This window comes from Mchenga conophoros, linkage group LG23 (genome assembly GCF_057382185.1).
Source record: "Mchenga conophoros isolate Kocher_MC1m ecotype Shallow Benthic linkage group LG23, M_conophoros_male_GT1.1, whole genome shotgun sequence".
Classification (NCBI taxonomy): Eukaryota; Metazoa; Chordata; class Actinopteri; order Cichliformes; family Cichlidae; genus Mchenga; species Mchenga conophoros.
Window position 1 is genome coordinate 39,417,584 of NC_140547.1, and position 23,197 is coordinate 39,440,780.

At 42.9% G+C, this 23,197-nt stretch overlaps 1 protein-coding gene across 2 annotated transcripts in view; it reads left to right on the plus strand.

Annotated features, from left to right (window-relative positions):
* The window catches only part of appa (amyloid beta (A4) precursor protein a), a 36,598-nt gene extending 14,958 nt beyond the window's left edge, over window positions 1-21,640 (plus strand). Inside the window, exons 2-17 of one of the 2 annotated variants that reach the window (XM_085266555.1) lie at window positions 3,155-3,322; window positions 5,061-5,190; window positions 5,793-5,905; window positions 5,988-6,178; window positions 6,497-6,810; window positions 7,378-7,545; window positions 11,022-11,155; window positions 11,816-11,890; window positions 11,983-12,141; window positions 12,542-12,670; window positions 12,821-12,920; window positions 13,785-13,997; window positions 14,150-14,203; window positions 15,233-15,324; window positions 18,292-18,438; window positions 18,903-21,640. In XM_085266555.1, coding sequence (XP_085122681.1) covers window positions 3,155-3,322; window positions 5,061-5,190; window positions 5,793-5,905; window positions 5,988-6,178; window positions 6,497-6,810; window positions 7,378-7,545; window positions 11,022-11,155; window positions 11,816-11,890; window positions 11,983-12,141; window positions 12,542-12,670; window positions 12,821-12,920; window positions 13,785-13,997; window positions 14,150-14,203; window positions 15,233-15,324; window positions 18,292-18,438; window positions 18,903-19,004 — 2,289 coding nt within the window. In that variant the 3' untranslated portion in view covers window positions 19,005-21,640. The remainder of the gene's footprint in view (window positions 1-3,154; window positions 3,323-5,060; window positions 5,191-5,792; window positions 5,906-5,987; window positions 6,179-6,496; window positions 6,811-7,377; window positions 7,546-11,021; window positions 11,156-11,815; window positions 11,891-11,982; window positions 12,142-12,541; window positions 12,671-12,820; window positions 12,921-13,784; window positions 13,998-14,149; window positions 14,204-15,232; window positions 15,325-18,291; window positions 18,439-18,902) is intronic. The other variant, XM_085266556.1, reaches the window with a different exon arrangement.
* The last annotated feature ends 1,557 nt before the right edge of the window (window positions 21,641-23,197 follow it).

Consider the following 23,197-nt stretch of genomic DNA (forward strand, 5'->3'; position numbering starts at 1 on the left):
CATCAACAGAAGACGGAGCGGTCGAGATATAGCAGCGGCGAATGAGAAGGAAGAGAGCATGATTAGCTGGGGTACGATTTGCCAACCAAAACAGTTCTACACACAGAATTTAAATGCCAGCAAGCAGTCGGCAGTAATTTCCCTACCTATGCCCCAAAGCAGAGAGGAAGTCGGGCTTTTTTTTTTTTTTTTTTTTTTTTTTTTTTCCCCTTTTCTAGTACGCGGTAGAGTAAGGCCAGAGGGTGGAGAGATACGGTCAGAATTGAATTGGGCACCCAGAGTTTTAATTAAAAGATAGTGTATATGAACTACTTTTTAAAGAAAAGTTTCCATTCTTACTTTGCCCTGGGATTTTACTATTAGTGAACAGGGCGGACTGTGATCTGTGTCTGATGGCTCACAGATGGCAGTGTGGGAATCGAGCAGCAGACCCTTAAATAACCCTGGGTGGTGCAGATGGCTTAGTGTCAGGACCAATGGCCACCAGTGTTAAGCGTCATTTGTGGGAGATGAGGAGGGCTGCGGCTAAAGGGGGACTTTACACCCTACTCCGTGTGTGGAGATGGGGATTTACTGACTTTGGCGCTACTACATGCTGCCACTTATGTTGATGAGTGGGGGATGTGAACTTTTAAAGGTGTGCATATTTGACCCATGTCAGTGTAACCTGAAAAGAGAGAGCGTGTGTGCGTGTGCGTGCGTGCTGTGGTTTCATTTCAAACACATTATTACACTGTTTTTATTAATTTGGTTTCTTTTTCATTGTGATGATAAAATGATGTTACTGTTAAGTTAAATGCCTCAAAACAAACGACATTGGACATTAGCCCATTGGTCTAAAATGCTAAAGCTTCAGTGCATTTGACAGCCATAAGACGCCATATTTGGACTGTAGACAGTATAAAACATGGATTAAGCCAATCTAGAAGTGCGTTAAAGCTGCATTCTGTCTGAAGGCCACCAGATGGCGATAGTTGTGGTTGCAAAAAGACTTGCGGTCCAATAGACGCCTATTTGAAAACCATTAAATTTTAGGAAAGCCCTTGCACCTCGGGTGGAGTTGCTCTCTTTGCATGCCCTTGTATTTTTCTATGTTTTATGTGTAAAACAGTTGACAAGAACAGGATGCTAATGATAAAATACATTGGTTAGCCTCATCTCACATGTTTGTAAGCAGCAAATAGTAACTTATAAACGCTCAGAATTTAAGATTGTTTATCATTAATTACAATGTGTAAGTGCGATCTTGCAGAAATGCTTCATCATTTTTGATCAAGATTATAAATTTCTACTTAATCCTGCTTTTTGTTTTCACAGTAATTGTATTTACTGAAATAAAAGGGCTGCAGATAAATAGGGGTAAAATCTAATTAGTTTTTCGCAATGAATGCGCTCTTTGAATGGCCCTTTAATGGTTTCAAGTCTATAATTGAGAACTACCAAGATATGTGATCGCCTTCATATGAATCTGATTAGTGTAAAGCAAAACACTCTGTTTATACTATTTGACAGATGGATTTACTACTGCTAGCACCTATGTATATAACAGTTTTCTTTTAACGGTACAAGTTTTTGTTTTGCTTTTTTAAAGAGCCAATTGAATACATTTCAGCTCGATATGTTTCAGATGTTCATTTCCCAGCTTCACAGCAGTAGTCCTCAGCTGCATTACAGCTTACAGGTAGATTTTTATTGCGTTTGTGTACCTGGCAAGCTTTCTTTTCTGCTTTACTTGGCTTTTCTGAGCGCCATCAGGTGAGAATAGAAAATGAAGTAACGGGTCCAGAGAGGGCTGCCATCTTCTCCTCCTGCCAAGTGTGTAAATACAATATGTGTGTAAATGGGACATAATGAAAGCTGATATAGTTCATCTCTGTGCCGATAAACCAGATACTCACTCGCTAAATTGATCCAAAGGTTTGAGTTTTCGGCTTTAAATTGAATCCAAATTGATGGCCCCCACCAGCCATTCTCATATTGGAAGAGAACTTTATGCCCCTGGCTGCTTGGAGAGAATCAAGTCTGGAGGGGGGAAAAAATATGCTATCCATCTCACAAAACAACATTTGTTTGCCTGCCAGTCCCTTCAAAACCATTAACAAGATTAGGGGAGCACACAATGGCAACAGCCCCCTCTCTCCTCTCTCTCTCTCTGTCTCCTTCCCCACCCTCCTGTATTCCCTCCCATTTTGTTCTAGCTCATTTGCCAGTACAATGCAGACATTCAGAGGTTTGTCTGCACCTCCTCTCCTAGGGGAGCTCCAGCACAAAACCTCCTTATGCGGGCAAGTCAGCAGTGGCACACGCAGAGGAGAGGCACGAATCGACAAACACCCAGGAGCGTAAATTAATACAAAAATTAATACAGTCATGCCAAAGGCAGACTTTCTCTGTTCCATACACGAACACGCACGGACACACACTCCCCGTGCCTGCAGCCAGCTTGTTCCCAGAGAAATGAGCCAAAAACAAATCAACAGAGGGTTATATAAACACTATACTGTCCTGGAAAAAAAGGCAAAAACATGAGCAGAGATATACCCGTGAATAGGGTATAGCACAGGGCAGTTGAGTGGGTGTATGTGCGCATGTGGCTGAGCATCATAGACAGCAGAGGGTGTATTAGATTGCCCCAGGCCTGTTGTCTGAGGTAATTTATTCTTGTAAAGATATTGATTTTTATTTTTCCCACCACCAAGTCCATCACTTTTGTTTCACTTATTTAGATCTGTTATTTTCATCGTTTCTGTTCAGCAGGATCTTTCTGAACAGTGAGCAATACTGCAGCAATAAGTGTTTGATTGCACTGTTAAGGGTTTTATGGCCATAAACCTACATTTTTGATGAAATCTGACGGGGGTACAGAAAAAACTTGCTCCAGCGCTCCCTTCACGAACATCTTATCTTCGGCTTTCCTCATCTTCCCCTCATTTCCCACTTCTCATCTTAAACCAGCTCGTCTCATCTTACTTTTCATCTAACGCACTAATCTCTTCTCCTCTCCCGACCCTCCTCTATCTGAGTAATAAAATTTAATTGCATCCGTCTCGCATTTTTCAGCACGAGTGCTCAAGGAGCTTTACGTGAGTTGTATATCTCATTAAATCTCTCGCTCTCTGTTTTCCCCCTTCACCCCTGCCCCGCCCACCCGCAGGTGCCTACAGATGTTTCGATGGGCCTGTTGGCAGAGCCCCAGGTGGCCATGTTTTGTGGTAAACTCAACATGCACATCAACGTCCAGACTGGCAAGTGGGAGCCGGACCCCTCGGGCACAAAGAGCTGCATCGGTACCAAGGAGGGCATCCTGCAATACTGCCAGGAGGTAAAGTGTGTGTTTTTGTGGGGCGGAGGTTTCCTATTAATCAACTGATATAAATCTTTATTGTTTTAATTGTAATAAAAAGGCCCAAAGGGGGATACTAAAGACAGGGGGATACACACTGTGAATGTCAGGATAGTGTGATAGAGGGGAAAACGTCAACGGCTATGTGGTTATTTTGTTTTGAGTGGGGAATGAGTCTAGATGATGATCTTGGGATGTGGTGACGTGGGCGATTTTTAGTAGATTTTAACCATTAGATTGACCCTCTGAGAGCACCGTGTGTAACCTCTGTAGGGTCCAGATATCACCTCATGCTACCAGTAGTGACAGTGACCCCAGCCAAATGCAAAACTAGTGAACAAACAGTCAGAAAAGATGAGGAGGGAGAACATGTTAGCAGCCTGCACCAGTAAAACCATTCCTGTTTTAGTGGTTGTCTCATTGTTGCCTTGTCTAGGTGTTAGTTTCGTTAACACCAAAGATGAAACTGATGAACAGACCCCTTCTGCTACTTAACTGACCTGATCAATATCCCACAAGTTTAACTGGATTGATGCTGTAGAAGTGTAATAGAGAAGTGAATAGTGAACAGAGAAGGTCTGTCACGAGTGGGCTACACAGTCGGCAAGCAGATTTGTTTTTAGTCACCAAAATCCCCAGTTTGGCAGGATGACATGATGCCAAAACTCTGCTCAGTAAACAAGCTGCTTAAGTCCATGTGACTTGGCTTGTAATTAGGCAGCTTGAAAGTGAACTAACCAAAAGTTTAACGTGAGACGGTGAGCTCTTTTTCGTTGCCGTTGCTGTGGCTGTTACATTTCACTGTGACTTTTCTGCAAACACAAAACAGGAGCTTTTCATCTGGATAATTACAGCAGTCTCACTTATCAGTGTGTAAATAATCTACGATAAAAGCAATTCACCTGATAAAAGGAGGTGAGCAGTCTCTGGGGGGGGGGGGGAAATTACAGCAAAGGAAAATAAATTTACCCTCCCATTGTTTACACTGATAACAAATCTTGTGATAAGAAACAAATGCTTGCCAAGTCCCAGCTTTTTATGCAGTTTGAACTGCTGATATTAAAGACAAAAAAGGGAAAAGATTGAGAACCTTCCTCTTATAAGCTGAACAGAGGAAAAAGTACGACTTGTCTACGGTGACAAGGAACCAAGAAGGTTATGGAAAGACTTTTTTTTTTTTTTCCCCCATCGCTTTTGTGAGAGGCGTGAAGGCAGAGAAAATAGAAGAGGAGGTGTCATGAAAAAGAACGAAGGGAGAGGGATGACATGCCAACTCAGAATATTGTGTAGAGGCAGATGTCACGCATGGCTGAGAATATAGAGGTAAACACAGCAGTCCTGGTAGGCAGGAACAGCATTGAGGAGCACTGCAGAGCTGTGAAGATTGTATCTCGGGGGGATGGAGAAAAAGCAAAACTATTCTGAAAGGAAAGGTGTGGTGGATTCTTTTTTTTCTTTCTTTCTTTTTTAAAGGCAATTTAAAAAGGGAAGGATTGATAATCTTTAAAATAGATTAGCAAACGCTTAATGGCTGTAACTATGTGGCTAAGAAGGCATGACTAAAGATGAGCTCAGCATCATCAGTTTGAGCTCACTGTGGCCAAAAGTGTGACAAGCTGACTATTAAGTCATTCAAGCTAATGTTAGGAAAGCAGGTGACACGTCCCTGCTCAGTAGATATAGTGTCCCATTGTAAGACTTAATGTTGTGTGTACAGGTTTACCCTGAACTCCAGATTACCAACGTGGTGGAGGCCAATCAACCAGTCAGCATCCAGAACTGGTGCAAGAAGGGGCGCAAGCAGTGTCGCAGTCACATGCACATCGTGGTGCCTTACCGCTGCCTAGGTGAGTCCACTCAGTTTTCACACAATCTGCCAGATTTACTTAACACAAGCAACATGGTGTGTGAGCACAATCCCAAAGCAGCGCTCATAGGTGTGGTTAGTTACTTCTAAACCCAAATTCACTGTAATCCTCACAGTTTTCCTTGGGTAGGATATATGGTTTGATGCATGCAGATTGCATGGCAATGATGACTACATTATTGGGATCAAGACACATGAGGACAGGAGTCAGCTGCCACAAATCATCTTGATTTTTATATTTTTCCACGTAACGTCAGTTCTGCTTTCCTGTTGGCTGGTCATGGCAGCAGTCAGATTGTGAATAGGATCTGTCTTTGTTCACAAGACTGGTGCAGTGGCCAGCTTTGAACCTCCCACTTTAATGGTTTTAATGGGCAGAAGAGTTCCCCACTTTTTGTTTGATGTTGGTCCTCTCTTGTCTTATAGAGGCCAAAAATCTCTCGGTTTATATGAAGCTCTGATTTTACTCAAAAGAGCTTTTTATGAGATGAATCAGTGTTTGTTGAAATTTGTCTGCAGCCAGTCGGACACAAGATTCCGATTATGTGTTAAATCTAAACGTGTGTATGGTTTTTGCCGCAGTGGGAGAATTTGTGAGCGATGCTCTGCTTGTTCCTGATAAGTGCAAGTTCCTGCACCAGGAGCGCATGGATCAGTGTGAGAGCCACCTGCACTGGCACACTGTAGCCAAAGAGGTGTGTACACACTTGCACACACAACACACCCTCCTTTAATGACTTACACGAGCATGTACTGATCCGCTTTGTCTCGTCTCAGTCCTGCGGAGACCGCACCATGAACCTCCACGACTATGGGATGCTGCTGCCGTGCGGCATCGACCGCTTCCGAGGAGTGGAGTTTGTGTGCTGCCCCGCTGAGGCGGAGCGTGACGCCGATAGTGCTGAGCAGGATCCTGATGATTCTGATGTCTGGTGGGGCGGAGCGGAGACCGACTACTCTGACAACAGGTACGCACTCGCACAAATAAATGAGGCCAAGGCAGCAAAGAGCAGAGTGATGCGTCAGTGTTTAGGTGATCGGAGGCGAAGCCGATTTAATTTGTAGCTTTGCCACGTGGGCACAATTTCTCTTCTTGAAGGGAAGCTGCAAAATGGTTATATCATAGTCTCCGTTCTTCTGCCTCCCTCATCCTTCTCATCTACCTCCTCCTTCATTTTTTATCTCCTTTCCCCCATCCCACTTTTTTTCTTTTTTTTTCCACCATATGTCTCTTGACTCCCTCCTGCTTCACCATTTCCCCTTTTTCTTCTCTCCTTTTCTCCCAGTATGGTGCGTGAGCCAGAGCCAGTGGAGCAGCAAGAGGAAACAAAGCCATCTGTGGTAGACGAGGATGAGGACGAGGAGGAAGAGGTGGAAGAGGAGGAAGAGGAAGAGGATGAAGAAGAGGACGTGCTGGACAATGACCAGGATGGAGATGGAGAGGAAGATGAGGAGCTGGTGGACGACGAGGACGAAGAGGAAGACGATGACAATGATGACGACATCCTCGACTCGCTCATCGACGGTGAGCCGACTACCAACGTTGCCATGACGACAACCACCACCACCACCACAGAGTCTGTGGAGGAAGTTGTCAGGGGTGAGGATCATCAAGTGTTTTTGTTAGTCTGGTAAATAAAAGGCTGGAATATGTGAAACGTGCTTAATAGAGCCGTCAGGTGACTTGGAGATTTTGCATTTAGATTAATGTGGAACAATCGCACAACAAGCTAAACATGTTTTGATTTTTTTCTGTTTTTATTACCCTGCAAAAAAATTTTATGCTTTGCTGAACGCGATTGAACCTCGTGTTCTTCACCAATTAATTTCCTGCTGTCATTTTTCTCAGCGTGTTCATTTGTCATCTCACAGCTTTCATTAGCCACGTTTCACTAGAGTCAGAATTGGTTGTACAGCAATGTTTCTACATTAGCGTTAAATTGGTCTAAAGATTCAAACCCAGGCAGCATCAATAATGCGCAAAACTTAACTTTTTTTTTCCAGATGCTGTATTTATTTTTGTGTCCTTAAATTTAAATCTTTTTTTTTTTCTTTGCAAAGACATCAATCAACGATGACACTCCAGCATGATTAACTACAGAGGTTTTCTGGGAATTTGTGGTTGATAAGTGTGTGTACGTGTGTGTGTGTGTGTGTGTCCTCCAAGATGTGTGCTGGGCCAGTGCAGAGACAGGTCCATGCCGGGCGATGCTGCCCCGCTGGTACTTTGACCGCGAGGAAGGCCGCTGTGTTCAGTTTATCTACGGCGGCTGTGGAGGCAACAGGAATAACTTTGAGTCAGAGGCGTACTGCCTGTCTGTCTGCAGCAGTGTCAGTAAGTCCAGCCTAAGGCAGCGTCTCGCTGGCTCAATTGCCAGTTGTTTTGTCCACAACTCCTCACTCTTTTTTTTTTACTCACCCGGTCTATCCCAGCTGTCTACTAGCCGCAAAACAAGTTTCCGAAGTTTCTTGCTCGCTGTGCCTCTCCTGCCTAACCGTTTCCTCACACTCTCCGTGTGTGTGTGTGTGTGTGTGTGTTTTTCCGTCAGGTAAATAAACATGTTTGCACCAAAAACTGACTCTACCTCTCCCGCACTTCTATTAAAAACACCTGCCTGACTGCCTGCACACTCACTCTTGCCTTTACTTTCACACCCACCGATGTCAGTGAGCAGGTTGGGTCCTTCTGGCGTGTCACGCCGAGCGTTTTGTGTGGGTGCACCTGTGCTTTAAAGCATTTCTATTTTCCAATACATTTAACTTTGGAACAGGTTGAACGTAGTTTTGTTTTGAAAGCTGTTAAGAGCTGGACATGCCTATTTTTTTATTTTTTATTTTAGCAGACAGCGCTGGAGCGAGGTGCCAACGCCTAAAAGCTCCAGTAACTGGTTAGATACACAGGGCTTATTTTCATGGACAGTTTGCTCCATGAACTAAATGGCATGCTTTATATTGCAAGAGCTGCACTGCTCTCCCCCTATGAAGCCTGTAGGATAACCAGTATAATTTCTATAATTACAGCTATTTCATGGCCATCATCTTATATATGACACTGCAGCATGAATACGATGCATAAAATCATCCAGGCACAAATAAATTTTGCAATAATCCTCACTCCGTTGCTTGTTACGCCCTCGCGTCCCTGATGTGGTGTGGGCTTGCTTACATTATTTCGTCCTCATCGCTGAGGAAAAAAGTTAAAGTTAATTCAGTCAATTCACCGAAATCAGATGTCAAATTACCCTTGTGCAATTTTGCAGAATGTGACACATTCCCCAGGTAGAGGTAAGGGGAAAAACTCATCAATGCAACATTACACGCTCACAGAGCATACCTGCCTCCCATCTCCACATTGTGATGATTGATTATCAGTGGTATCGCTGAAAATGGGGATGATTGCTCAATTATTTATTCTATATTTTGCTCCCACCTTGATGATACGTTGAATCGTCAGAGGTTTTTAATGGAAACTTGAAACTTGGGGGAGGAAAATTATTTATTTTCTGATTTATGTATTTTTCAGCGCCTCTGTGTTTGGTTAGACGCAATCACTGAGTCACAAACTGATTGGATTTCAAATGGTAACTCAGCCCTGGATTGCCAAATTACTTCCCCCTTGTTGTTGTTTACAGGTGTGCGTTTGTGTGTGTGACAGCGTGACATTGATTTCGCTTTTTCACTGTGTAAGGGTCAATGACCTTGCTCAATATGTGTGTTGGTGGTTGTGTGCATGTGTGCCCTGCGGCATTCTCTCTTTCTCCCCGTATTGTGATCTAATATAATCGATCATGTGTGTGAGTTCAGGATTTCTGCTCTGCTCTGAGCATGGTTTAGGTAAGAAAATGATGCACTGTAACCTTTGCCCTGAAGTCACACACATACACAGGCTCCCCACTTGGATGTTTTCTTAATGAATTCATTCACATGCAGACTCGGTGAGGCTGACATCGTGAGTTCTCTGCAGGGGACTGCAGGAAAACAATTACACCAACGCTACTGCACTGACAGATCAGTTTTTAGCGAGACATATAAATCCTAGCGTGCATGTTCCTGACATCTTTGCTCTATTCAGTCATCTCCTTTGTTACAATGCTTGGGTAACAATGCTTATAGTCCTGTCTACAAAAGAGCCTATTGTGTAGTGAGAAGTGGGTATTTTTGAAATGGCTCATATTGAAATTGGTTAGTTTCCCGTCCTTTTTTTTTTTTTTTTCCTTCTTCTTCTTATCAGCCCTTTAGTGCAGTGCATTGATTTATTACTTGTCCAGGTAATGGAAACTAGCTATTGTAAGAGGCTTTATTTGGAAAGCACTTCATATTTTTGTGCAGCTATGAGATCAGTTAGCAAGGAAAACAAGGATAGAAATCAGGACTTAGCTGTTGAGTTTATAATGAGCAGTAAATCGATGCCATTATTAACATTATTATTATTATTAATTTATACCCCGCTGTAGCCTTTACAGCGCAGGAAAAGGCCACACCAATAAAGTGGAGCAAACGAAGACTAATTAAAGGGAAAAGATCACATTGTTATGATTACCGCAAAAACAAAGAATGCTGTAGAATCACTGCAGACGTGGATTATATCTAAAGAGGGAATTACTGGATCGCCACCCTAAATAACATCAAGGAACATTAAAGGGACATTTCATCCTGCATTCACACACAAATACATTAGAATGATGATTTGAACTGAATCAGTGGGGAACTGCTTTACAGGGACGTCTCCAAGCCTCTAATCCTGACATTTGGCCATCATAACAAACCCTCACCTCTACTCTAATTCAAAATTCAGCCTTAAAACCAAGATTTAATTCTTAAAACAGGTCTTAGAAAAGCTAAAATCTGGTCAAAAAGTGCAAACCTTCACAACATTACATCAGTATGATGCTCCAAAGCTCTTACAAATACAGCCGGATAAGTACAAGGGTATGTGACAAATGACTTCACTCCCGAGCTGTCGTCTGTTCGGAGCGGCACGTTTGCTTGTATGTGATGCATTTAGTGGAGATCTGTAGCTGTAATAAAAAATAACCTTGGCTATACTCTCGCTGAATGGACTTGATTCTAGTCTGTTTTAAAGGCAAGAGAGAAAAGTGCTTTTTGTAATTTGGGTGAACGAGGCCTTTAAAGGATTTGCGAGACCAGAGGCTAAGAAAACGCTCTGCTCAGGGTCAGACTGAATAACATCTCCCTGTTGTCTTTTCTCGTGTGTGTGTGTGTGTGTGTGTGTGTGTGTGTGTGTGTCTTGCGCAGTCATGTGCTCGCCTCAGACGTAACCAATTTCACATGATGCGCGACCTTCATGCGATCACACCGTCTCGTGCACTCAGATTCTCACACAAACCAACAACCGCTCTCGATGGCGCGTTTGTGAGAGATAATCAACTTTCCACTGATTAAATCCAGGTTTCACGCAATAACTGATCCAATTTATTTTCTTGTTGGTAAGACTATCACAATTTAGTGCGCGCCTCTGAGCCCACAGGATAAATTCCAGCATCTGTGGTTTGGCAGGAGAGCTCCATCACGCTCTGAATGAAGTTATATAAATGAGAGGGGTTTTGTTTCTCTTCTAGAAAGCACTGCGGGTCATCTGAGGGGCTCGCTCTTTCCCTTTCGAAGGGGGCTGCTTCCAGCTACAGCTGCTATCTTATATTCTTTCTCTCTTGAGCTCTCACTAACCCTATTAACCCTTTCTGAACTTGAGTGTTTGTGTGTGCTGAGACAGCTCTGCCAAATGAAAGTGTGCAGCAGCAGTGAGAAGCGTCGCTTAAAGTCTTTTTTTCCTTCATCTCAAATTCCACGCAGTTCCCACAGCAACGCCCAGCTCCTCCGATGCAGTGGACCACTACCTGGAGACGCCCGCTGACGAGAATGAACATGCACACTTCCAGAAGGCCAAAGAGAGTCTGGAGGCCAAGCACCGTGAGAGAATGTCCCAGGTACTCTGAGACTGGAATTTATTTATTTTCCTCATTAGACATTCATTTTAATAAATGTGATGTGCAGGGAAAACAGAGTATCAGGACAAAGATTTCACTGAATAGAAAATGGCAAGAGAAGGTATGTCAAGTAAAACAAGTAGGTGCGTTTGTTAATCCCTCCTGAGTGAGCCGACTGAGCCATTTCAACTTTAATTGTTTTCTTTAATCAACCGGCGGAGAGCCAGATGGCCCGCCGCGATGCGACAGCTTCCAGAGTTCCAGACGAGAGAGGCATCGTTTCATATATGCTCACACTTTGGTTGGTAAAGGGCTGAATAGGATTGGATAATCCCCCAAATAAGTCAGAGAGGGCAAAACAGATGTAGGATTTGCAATAATCGTTCTGGAGGGGATGTAACTGACCAAAAAAGGGGGAAACAAACTGTTTTTCATCCTCACCACACCGGTCTTTAAGCAAGCATCCACACCCTGTGATTTTTATCAGGGGAAACTCCTTCCTGCTGATATTCTGAGCACCGATATCGCACTTTTTTTTTTTTCTTTGACACCTGTGAGAAGTAAAACCTCACTTGCATGTGAAGGATAAAAAGATGACAGTAGATTGACAGTTTGTTTTATTAATTTTATTTCATCTTTCCCTCCTTTGTTTGCCTTCAGGTGATGAAGGAGTGGGAAGAGGCCGAGCGGGAAGCCAAGACTCTTCCACGTGCTGAAAAGAAGGCCGTGATTCAGGTAAGGCGAGCATGTTCTGCCTGTGTGCTGTGTCATCGCCCCCCTCCTCCTCCTCTGATGCACACTTGGTAATTTCCTTTGTGTGTTTATAGCGTTTCCAAGAGAAGGTAGAAGCACTGGAGCAAGAGGCAGCCAGCGAGCGCCAGCAGCTGGTGGAGACTCACATGGCCCGGGTGGAGGCTCTGCTGAACGACCGCCGCCGCCTGGCTCTGGAGAGCTACCTGACTGCATTGCAGCAGGATCCACCCCGGGTAAGCGGCACGCACAGCTCAGCAGTGCTCTCCTGCTCGTATTAAAGCCACTTTGTAATAAACTGTGTGTCTTGTGGAAAAATGAACCATCTCCAGGTTGCTTTTTAACACTCCCGGCTCTTCATCTCTGCATCTCTCGTTCTGTTTTCTTTTGAAGTACGGCTCCCTTTTATCTGACCTGCTGCATAAATAAATCCCCCCGCATGTTTTCTGTTTTGCTAGACCTCTGTGTTTTGTTACAGTGCAACTGCACATTGCCAGTTTTTATGGAGGCTTTCAAAATTAGATTTCTAAAAACAGAATCAAAATGAAATTTTTAAAAGGCTAGGCTTGAAGTGACTGATTTCCTTCTGCTTCCTCTGCTCTTAACCAGCTGTCTTGTTTCCGCTGTCTCTTGCAGCCCCGTCATGTTTTCAGCCTGCTGAAGAAGTACGTGCGCGCTGAGCAGAAGGACAGGCAACACACCCTCAAACACTTCGAGCACGTCCGCATGGTGGATCCCAAGAAGGCCGCCCAGATTAGACCTCAGGTAGCATCAAACACGCTGAAAAATGATTGGACTTCTTTATTGTTTTTAGTGTAAAGTGTTGATTTTGTGCTTCCTGCTCTTTCAGTTGAATGTTTTTTGTTTTTTTCTCTGGGAAACATAAAAAAACATCATATTTGATATGTTTAAAAGGTGCTGACCCACCTGCGCGTTATTGAGGAGCGCATGAACCAGTCTCTCGGACTCCTCTACAAAGTGCCCGGTGTGGCTGATGATATCCAGGACCAAGTCGGTGAGTTCCTCCACTGAAGACTCACTGAACTTCCACTATCAGCCATTTAAAATCAGCACAAGGAAACACAATGCAGACCAGGCAAATGTGATGGAACTACAGGGAGTGACGCTGACGTACATTTAACCGAGACTCAGTGGAGATGACCCGTGGGTGGGAGAAAGGCAGGGGAAGACGCACTGGTCTGATTACATGTAATAGAGATTGAATGCTCTAAATTCCAGCCTGCAAAACGCTTTTATTTTTTTATTTTTCCCCTCTCTCTGATGAGGGCATTGGAGCCATTTGGCCTAATTCTTCTGTTAGGAGTCAAATGAAACTGTTCGCTGGGAAGATAAATCCCCCTCCCTCCCCTCCCCCTCCTCTCCATTTGCTAGGTTTCTGTGGGTTTTTGGGTTTATTGGAGTTGTGTGCGTCATGTGGCCATCTGTGTCTCTATCTTGGAGACACAGTCTGTCACAGTCTGTACCGCCCGGCAAAAAAACGGGAACAAACACACAGAAGAGAAACCCCTCACTCAGCCTTTGCTAAACATCAGGTCTGTTAAAGGAAGATTTCTCCTTCTGAGGCGGTCTCTCCCTTCTGACACAGAAACATTTGCGTAGGTAGACAGTGTGAGATTTCATATTTAAAGAATAATTTAGCAAACAAATTAGTCTCCTCTTTAATTCTAACTGGCATCGGAAATATTCTCACCATATTGTGTTGAAACAACAATAGAGTCACATGACAAGTGAATAAATGATGCTGCTTCCTTTCTTGTTTCCACCTCCTGTTTCTCTCCCCTCTTGACTCCTGACCTCTATCCTTCCTTCCTTCCTTCCTTCCTGTCTTCCTGCCTCCCTCCTGGTTGTGTTCACACAGAGCTCCTGCAGAGGGAGCAGGCAGAGATGGCTCAGCAGCTGGCTAACCTGCAGACAGACGTAAGGGTGAGCTATGGAAATGACGCCCTGATGCCCGACCAGGAGCTGGGAGATGGCCAGACCGACCTGTTGCCGCAGGAAGACACTCTGGGACTGGCTGGAGTCGGCTTCATTCACCCTGAGAGCTTCAACCAGCCCAATACCGACAACCAGGGTACTTTCTGAAGCACCGCATTGTCATAACGAGTGGTAGCTCTAGTAGCTAACAAATTAGCCTCCAAAATGCATCACAATGATATTCTAGCTCCTTTTTTTAGGTTGGACAACGACTGAAAAGTGAAATCTCTCTGTGCCTTCCCCTTTTAGTTGAGCCAGTAGACTCCCGCCCCAATCTCGACGGAGGCATTCCAACACGACCAGGTTGGTGCTTTTGTTTAACAATGACCAGTAGTGATGTGTTCAGATGACAGATCAAGAGTCATTTTAGGTGGAAGCCGACAGCAACGTGTCAACAGTGTGTTAGGAAAAATCCAGCTATCCTCTGTCCCCTCTAGTGTAAAGGTAGCATAAGGTGTAAACAGCTGATTCAATTACAAATGTGCAGTATGGTCTTTAAAGACCATGGAGGACTAGTAATGTTACCAATTTATAATAACTCATGCAGGCTCTTTGTAGCTCATCATTTCAACTACTTTGATGCTTTTTTAACTTTCTGAATCAGCGATGCCAAACTCATTTTACATCGTGAACCACATGCAGCCCACTTTGATCTTCAGTGAGCCGGACCAGCAAAATTCCTCTTTCTGTCAGTGTGAAGGAATTTAGCTGCACAGCAGACAGCTGCTGACGCCCCGGCTCTAAATGATGTGTTGTAACTAAAATGGTAACGTTTGATAACATTAGTGAATATTTTTAGGTGTGACTAATTTACAGTGTGTGTTAGAAAGGGATGTGAGCATCTGTAGTTTGATATTAATGTTATTCAGTACATAATGATTCCCTCGGGCCTGTAAGCCATTTCCAGCTCGGGTATAAATCATAAAGTGCTTTAGGTCATGTGATTTGGTGCATGCGAGTGCTGAGCTGAAGTGGTTTTGAGGCTAGCAGAAAATATTTGCTCAGGTTATACAAGATTCTGAGATTGTTTTGAAGTACACTGTAGAAGTAAAGGCACCACAGCATGTTCTCCTCAGAGTCAATATTTGCACACAGCCGGCTCCACTTGACCTCCATTGAGGTGCAGGTGTGGCTGTTAAGAGATTGGTGGTGCAGCTGCACGCGGTCTATGCATCCTGCGTATGCCGTGCTCTTTTCTATTCGTACTGCTGGTGCAGTCGGCTCTCCGCTATCCAGTGTGCTTCAGTCAGAGCTTTTTATTTCAGCAGGAGAACGAGAGAGTGGCTTAATGTCACCATCTATAATAGATTGTACTTTTTCTTCCCTCGCCAGTGACTGGAATGAAGATGGAAGCTATTCCTGAGATGCGGATGGAGACTGAGGACAGACAGAGCACAGAGTACGAAGTTCGCCACCAGAAACTGGTGAGCAAAGGCGGAGCCGTGCAGATATGCAGACTTGTTTGGGATTCGCTGATCTGAATATTCAGGCTGCTTAATAAGCCCACAGAAATAGACGCAGGCATGCGCACACACATAAAAATGCATATTACTCACACATGCGGGTTTTGCACTCTGCCCCCTTCTCCTCCACGCACATACACATATGCTCCACTTTGTCCTCCTGGTAAACTTCCCAAGGTTGTCACCATGGAGACAGGTGCCCATGGAGACATCCGTGATAATGCGTGCGTCACACTCAATGTGCTCCTCTCTGAAAAATAAACAAATGAATCCTGTGCCCTCTGATCGGGGAAGTTTGATGCTGTTAATATCGCTAAGTTCTGCACGCACTCATTAATCTCATCCAGTGTTGTAATCCCAGAACAAAAAAAAACCCCCTCAATCCATCCTCAGTCAAATCCAAATCCACGTACCTTATTCCTCTCACCTAAAGGCTTCAAATCCCTTAATCCCTACATTTTATTACATATCACATTTTTGGCATTCACAGTGAGCAGTCAGTGTGTCAGGCTGCCTCTTTAACTCGTCTCCTTAATTTGATATTCACAGTAGCAAAATTTTGTGCCGGTTGAGGAGGTTTCTGTCCCGTTTTCCCTGCTGAAGATATCAGGAGGTGTTTTTATTTTCTTTTTTTCTTTCCCATTCAGTGAAGGTTCTATTTATCATTGTAAAATGTGAAAAATGAGTCCCACCGAGCACCCGTTATTCTGTGACAGATGTGCTGAAGCTCTCATTTTGTTTGGTTATTTATTTTTTTAATAGTTTTGTGTTGGAGCTGAGTCATTGTGCATCAGTGCTGTGCTCTGCTTTCAACCCATTATTACTTTTCTATCCATTTGCTTGCTTTGCTTATAAACAACCAAAGTAATGTGAGTGTTAAAAATCTCAAATTGGAAGTTAATGACCTTAAACCAAAGTCGACTTATAAAAGACGGCACAAGTAACACGATGGGAATTCCTGTTTTGGAGCGACCAGGGTGCAAAATTACCCGCTGTTTTTAATAAGAGGTTTGGTTAGAAATCTGCATCCTTAAACTGCACAGGTCCATCACACAGGCACAGATATATGGCAGTTTGTGCTGGAGAACTATGAGGGGACTGTTAGTTCAGGTGACTGTACAGAAATTATTTATGTGATAAATCCAAAAGGCACCAACACCACAAATGTGGTCAGAAGGTTCAGTTCAGTGACTCGCAAGCAGTTATGCTACAGCTACTTGTCAAAGTGGACACACCTCTAATAATGGGTGACTTGGCGTTACGGAAAATCCAGTTGTCCCTGTAGGGCACTCTGTAAATTTCTTGATCGCTGTGATGATGCGTTTGAAATGCCAAAAATGACAACAACCAGCTAATCTAAGGAGACTACATATGAGTAATCCATGACCAGCTGTGACAGTAGAATAAGATTACATTTAAAATGGACTGACGTGCTATCTCAGTAAGAAACCATAAATAACTACACACAACACATCATGTTTTTTGTGGCTTAAAGCAAAGAAATATCGACCAGTATATCAGATTTTTTAATCACCAGGCATCAGCATTGGTCCTATAATAGATTGGCTCTGTCGCTACCAATCATTTTAACACAGTAGTTTACAGTGATATACTCACTCTTGGAATCAGCCTCAAGTGACCATTCAAAGAATTGCATGTATCCATAAATCTGCAAATTCTGTGTGATGTAGCATAACTTAAGCAGCAAGGAAGGTGATAAGTAAATAGCATTAGCAGACAATTGAAGTTCTTTTTAAGCATACTTTATTGCTAGCATCTCCCTTTTACCATAAAACAATCAATCAGGCATACAAAAATCCCACTGGCAAGACTTTGCCCACACCTGACCTCGTTAGTCCCTACCATTGAAACAAAATAGGTCAAACCAAATAATACAATTCTAAACAAAGAACAGGAATAAAGTCATGCATGAAACTGACAAACTCATTTACTCAACTAAATGGTTTTTAAAGTAAAACACTGCATACAATATAACTCAAAAGGCTACTTTAAAGAAAACAAACAGTACTATACAAAATGAAAAACCCTCCATTTGGTTACACCCAGTGATGCAATCATTGACCTCATGACCCTATATAAACAGGAAGTAGTGGGCGGCCCTTCCCATACACCTGTCTCACATATAGGACCTGAATGCACAACATGGACACCATGGTAAGTATAACCAAAGAAACATAATTTAACAGACATGTGCCTGTAAACAGAAGAAAATTCAGATGATCTGATGGTTAGTAGTGTTTGCTTTAAAACACATGCATGGATGTAAAGGATGTAACTACTGCTACCACAAACAAAACCCAGGATAGTGTGTGTTAAGAGAAGTTACACCAGCAATGTCTAAATTAAAGCATTATGGCTGACTGTAAAAATAACAGAACACAAAATAACAATATATGCAAGTGACAAATGGCAAATTAATTCTGTCCTAGCCACTTTGTCACACTCTGACAGAAGTTAGTTTTCGTGTGTGTGTGTGTGTGTGTGTGTGTGTGTGTGTGTGTGTGTGTGTGTGTGTGTGTGTTTAAGTGTTCTGTTGGTGCTGCGTCATTGCATTGATGCTTCTTTTTTTTTTTATGCTGTGCTATTCTTTCTGTAAATCACTCGACATCCGCAGTAAGAAAATATTTCCATCCAAAAAAAGCTGCCCACATCAAGTCGTCTTCACTTTTTTTTTTTTGTGTGCGTGTGTGTATTGTCTTTGTTCCCGAGCAGCTATTCTCAAGCTAAATTTGACTCCGTAATGACAAAAATGACAAGAAGAGGTAGGAGATGTAATTAAACCCAGCAAGCACAGCAAAAGATGTGAGGAAACGAAGCGAGTGCTGACCTCGAGAATATCGCTTAAATTCACACAATCTGTTGTGTGTTGTGCCACTGACTGATCACCTGACCGCTCGGCACCCACAGGTCTTCTTCGCAGAGGATGTGGGCTCCAACAAGGGCGCCATCATCGGCCTGATGGTCGGAGGCGTCGTCATAGCAACCGTGATCGTCATCACCCTGGTGATGCTGAGAAAGAAACAGTACACCTCCATCCACCACGGAGTCATCGAGGTGAGAAACAGCTGACCCGCGCGTTCGTCGGTGTGGCGTGTGAGGAGGATGCTGTGCATGCACTGGCGCTTTTAAGCCATTTGTGCAGCACCACGTAGAAACAAAGTATCCAGATTTTTGTGTCGCTGATAAAGGCTTTAAAATGTGCTGCACGAATGCTAAGCTGTGCAAAAAAATTAGTTTTAATTATATCTGCTTGGTAAATATAATTGGATTAAAGCCTGTTACCGATTAATTTCCTGCTTTTCTTTTTTTAATTATCTGTGTTTATCATTTCAGAACTTTCATTAGATGTTTAATTAAAAAAAATACGATAGCCAGCGCAGCCTGGTTACTCTTAATGTTTTCCCAGAAGCAGTAAAAAGGTCTTAAAATGTAAATTGTGTTTACATTACGCCACAGGACCTATTTTGCTTGTAACCTCCCTCCCCTTCTGTCTCCCCCACCCCTTGGCTCTCCTCCAGGTGGATGCTGCCGTCACCCCCGAGGAGCGCCACCTGTCAAAGATGCAGCAGAATGGTTACGAGAACCCAACCTACAAGTTCTTCGAGCAGATGCAGAACTGAGGAGGATATCACATGTACACATACGTAAACACACACAAAAAAACAACAACAAATGCACACAAACCATTCTCATCCCACACATCGTCACCTCCCCTTACCTTCCCTCCTCTTCCCTTCCCCAGCCCTCCCTTCAACCAAAAGACGGATCTTTAAGTGACTGAAATAGTCAGTTACGAGCACAAGGAGCGACTGTAGCATGGGTCTTTTTTTTTTTCTTTCTCTTCTCTCTCTCTTTTTTTCTTACACTGCGGCCAAGCCACTCTGCACCAAGTTTGTTCACTTTACTGGAGCAAGACGCCTTTTTAATTAAAGGAAGGAGTTTTTATACGTTGCTCCGTCAGGGCCTGCTGATGTATGGAGGGGAAAGAAAAACCTTAAAACAAGCAAAGCCCCTGCCCGGTGCATGGAAACAAACCCGTTCTCTTGGGGAAGACGAGCACACGTTCGCTCTCTCTCAACACTGATTCAGGGCCAGTGTGTAGTTGGGTTTATTATGTTTATTTTTAGGCTCGGGTCGCTTTTAGGTGTGGACTTTGTAAGCAGATCCGACCGCTGATCAGTAGGGCGTTTAGACGCATGCTGGCCACGGCCTTTGTTATTAAAATAATTTTAAAAATTGTTGCATGCAGAATCATCAGAATCGAGCAGTTTCCTCTGAATCGTTTTTGTTTTTGCGTATTCGTAATGATTATATGATTTTGGAAATATAGCAGCGAGGCCCAGTGTTTTCCTCGCCTACTGCACCACTACTGCACACTCTCTACAGTCTACACTGGAGTATAAATGAGCCTCCTCTCCCTCCCTACTCCTTGGATCCTTCCCTTCCTCCCTCCCTTCATCCTCTCCCTTAATTTTTTTGTTTTTTTTGTTTTGTGCATTCATACAACAGCTGGGCTGTGTTAAGTCACACAAGGCTCTTAAGGATATCTGAAGATGCTGATTCTGATGATGATGGTGAATATGTTGATGATTATGACGACGGTAGTAATCATGTATTCTGAATGAGCTGTTTTTATTTTAAAGTTGTTTTTTTTCTCTCTTTATCGTTTTCCAGTTTTGTTTTTCAAAAAAGACCGAAAACGGAGGAAAAAAAAAAAAGATGTAAAGTCCTTTTTTTAAATTACGTGTAATGTTACAGAAGTAATTCTGAAGTCTTAGCTGTTCCTATGTAGTGCATGACAACAATGACAACAGGATTTGGAAGTTTCAAGAAAATAAAAAGGGGGGAAAAAACAAAACACCACCACATGGAGATCTTACAGCTGCTCTCTCTCGAGATCATTTCTCACTTATAGATTGTCATTCTAGCAAGATTGTACATTTAGTATGTTCTCGTGATCACGTGACTTTAAAAACAATGATGAAAAATATATATAAATCTAGATGAACGGGCTCTGCTTTGATATCATGTAAAGAAAAAAAACACATTTAAAAGATATGTTTTTGTTTTTTGTTTGTTTTTTTCCTCCTCCTTCTTTTGCCGTTTAAGTGTGATCCTCATACATATATATATATATCTATTTTTTTTTTTTTAATCCTGCTACTTTCCAGAAGCTGCAGGAGAGGGAGCCGGCTTCATCTCTGTATATTATTCTCGTTCACTGAAGTATATTATGCTAAATGCTTCGGAAATCACTCCTCTTGGTTTCTTGATCATTTCATGCTAGGTTTTTTTTAATAAGGGCATCGTATGTCAGTTAGAGTGTATGTTGTTTGGGGAAGGCGGGGGGTGGGGGTGAAGGCGGGGAAACACGTGAGGAGTCTGTTATGGAGGTTAAGATCATCTCGGCGTGTACGTGTTTTCATTTTTAGTCTGGTGGTTCATCCAGTTGTAAGCTGACGCAGTCTCTTTTGTTTGGTTTTGTTTTTTCTTCTGCGGATAGAACAGGTGGAGTTCTGAGAAGAGGAGGTGGTGGAGGTAGAGAGGAAATGACTTGCAGTTCCGGTTGGATAGCCAGGCAGGCAGTCTGTGTGTGTGTGTGTGTGTGTGTGTGTGTGTGTGTGTGTGTGTGTGTGTATATATATAAAATGGATTTTCACCCCCCCACCCCGGCACCTCCCTCCTCTTTCGACTTCCCTTTCCTTCAGGCATGCTGCTCACCTCTCTGCCATCATCTCACACTTGACTCCTGAAAGGCAGCGTTGATGATGATGATGATGATGATGATGGGATTTACCATCAAGAGCTGACGGCAAATCCGGGGGCTTGGGGTGGGGGGGCAAAGCAGCGATCCAATGTTGGTCAGAGGTAGGCAAGAAGCCCCTGTTCAGCATTATCAGGTCAGCTCATGCTTGACGGGTGGTCACCGTGTTAACACTGTGTGGAAGGAGACGCACTGTGGCCTCTCGCTGAGATCCGTGAGGAAATGGCGAGTAGAACATGTAGATATGGGGGCTGCAGAGGGATGAGTGTGTGTGCTTTTCGGAGGGTGCTCATTAGAAGCCCAACAGAGGGCAGTAGAGTAGAAGAGGAAGCAGGATTATCTTTCTTTTACTTTTTTTTTTTTTTTTTTTTCCCTGTGGGTTATCTTATTGGTTTTGTTTTCCACTGTGTAATATTGTGCAGGCCATTTGCATTGACTGGGAAAATGCTTTCTACACTGTATTCCATAATAAAGTTTTGAATGTACATATAAGTGCTGTGTCTCTGTGATGTTTCTACTATTAATGCTCAAAAACAGGCATAAGCATCCAGTTTAATTCTAATAATTCACATTTGTCTGTTTTTAAATATCAAAAGAGTGGCCCCACTACAAGGACATTTTTTCTTATCTTGGGTAAGGAGGCCAAAGGTCATTCTCAGACAGAAAACAGCAGAGTGGAGCTGACAGGGATTCAAGTGTTGCTCCGGCGTGGGTCTTAACTTCCAGACGCAGCTGAACCCAGGTCATCTTGTTAAAGGTTAACTGGAACACAGGCAGTGTTTGAACAGGACCTGATCCTCACTGTGAGAAGGCAACAATTAAACTGCATATCTATGAGTTTTATTTTGGCTACTTTGTGACTTTCTGGCAAATGTAACTCTGTAAATGAGCGGAGTCAAAACTAAACACTAAAAAGTCAGGGAAAACAAGTTTTTAAAATAAAATTGCCAAGTTGGCCATGGGACAAGCCAAGATGTCACAGTGAGTGATAGACCGTACTGGGCCAAAGTCTTGAGTCATCCATCATTTCTTTATATTTTGCTTCCAAGGAGGCAGACGTTCTAATTTTAACTCCTCCATTTAAAAGTAATTCACTGTTTACTGACCACTTTCACCATTTTTTTCCGCTTTGTTTAGTGAACACATTCAATTCAACTCTTCACTCACTTTTCACTTTCATGCTTTTGTTGAGCTATTTCAAATGTTACTGCGTACTTTGAGCAAAGCATTTAAATTAAAACCACACTATCATTTTCCGCTTCTAGTTCATAATTTCAGTTAGCTTAAACACGTCAAGATGGCTAACAATTTTGACTGTTTACCCCCACCCTTTTTACCTTAATACTTTTGCCAACTAGACTACAAAGTCTTGAGCCACCCCTCGTTTCTTTGTTTTGCTTCCAATGAGCCAACCTTTCTTTTGTTTTGTTGTTTTGATGACCTTCTATGAAACATTCAAGCATAAAGAAGGCATTTAACTCAAGGTATGAACCAATTTTGTGTTGACACATAAAAGACAACTTTGCAAAAATACTATTTTAAATTGGATCTTGAGACACTTTGCCAGCAGCCTCTTACAAAAGCAAATCACCGGTTCCCATTTCTTTGGTTAAATCCATGATAACAGCCTAACAGGCATAAAATTATATTTTTTGACCAACAATGTGATTCCCAAAGAGCAATTAACCAGAAATGTTGGCTATGTCAGCATGGTGTGCAATGTATCCTTAAAAAAATCTGAGGAAACTGGACAAGTGGAAGACAAAAGAAGAAGCAGTAGGCCTCAATAAATTATCTACAGCAGGTGAGCCATATCCAAAATTGGAATAAATATCTGAGAGATGCATTTGGCCCTTCATTTGGTCCACCTAATGTTCACTGAAGCTTTATTAGAATTTTTTTCACTGGGACGGTGGCTGCCAGGAAGCTATTCTTAAGAAAATGCTTAGGTATGCTAAATTAGTAAAGAACTGGACAGTGGCAACAAGTCTGATGGGGTGACTAATCCAAAATGTGTATTTTTTGTTCAAATTGTTGTCCGTGTGTACA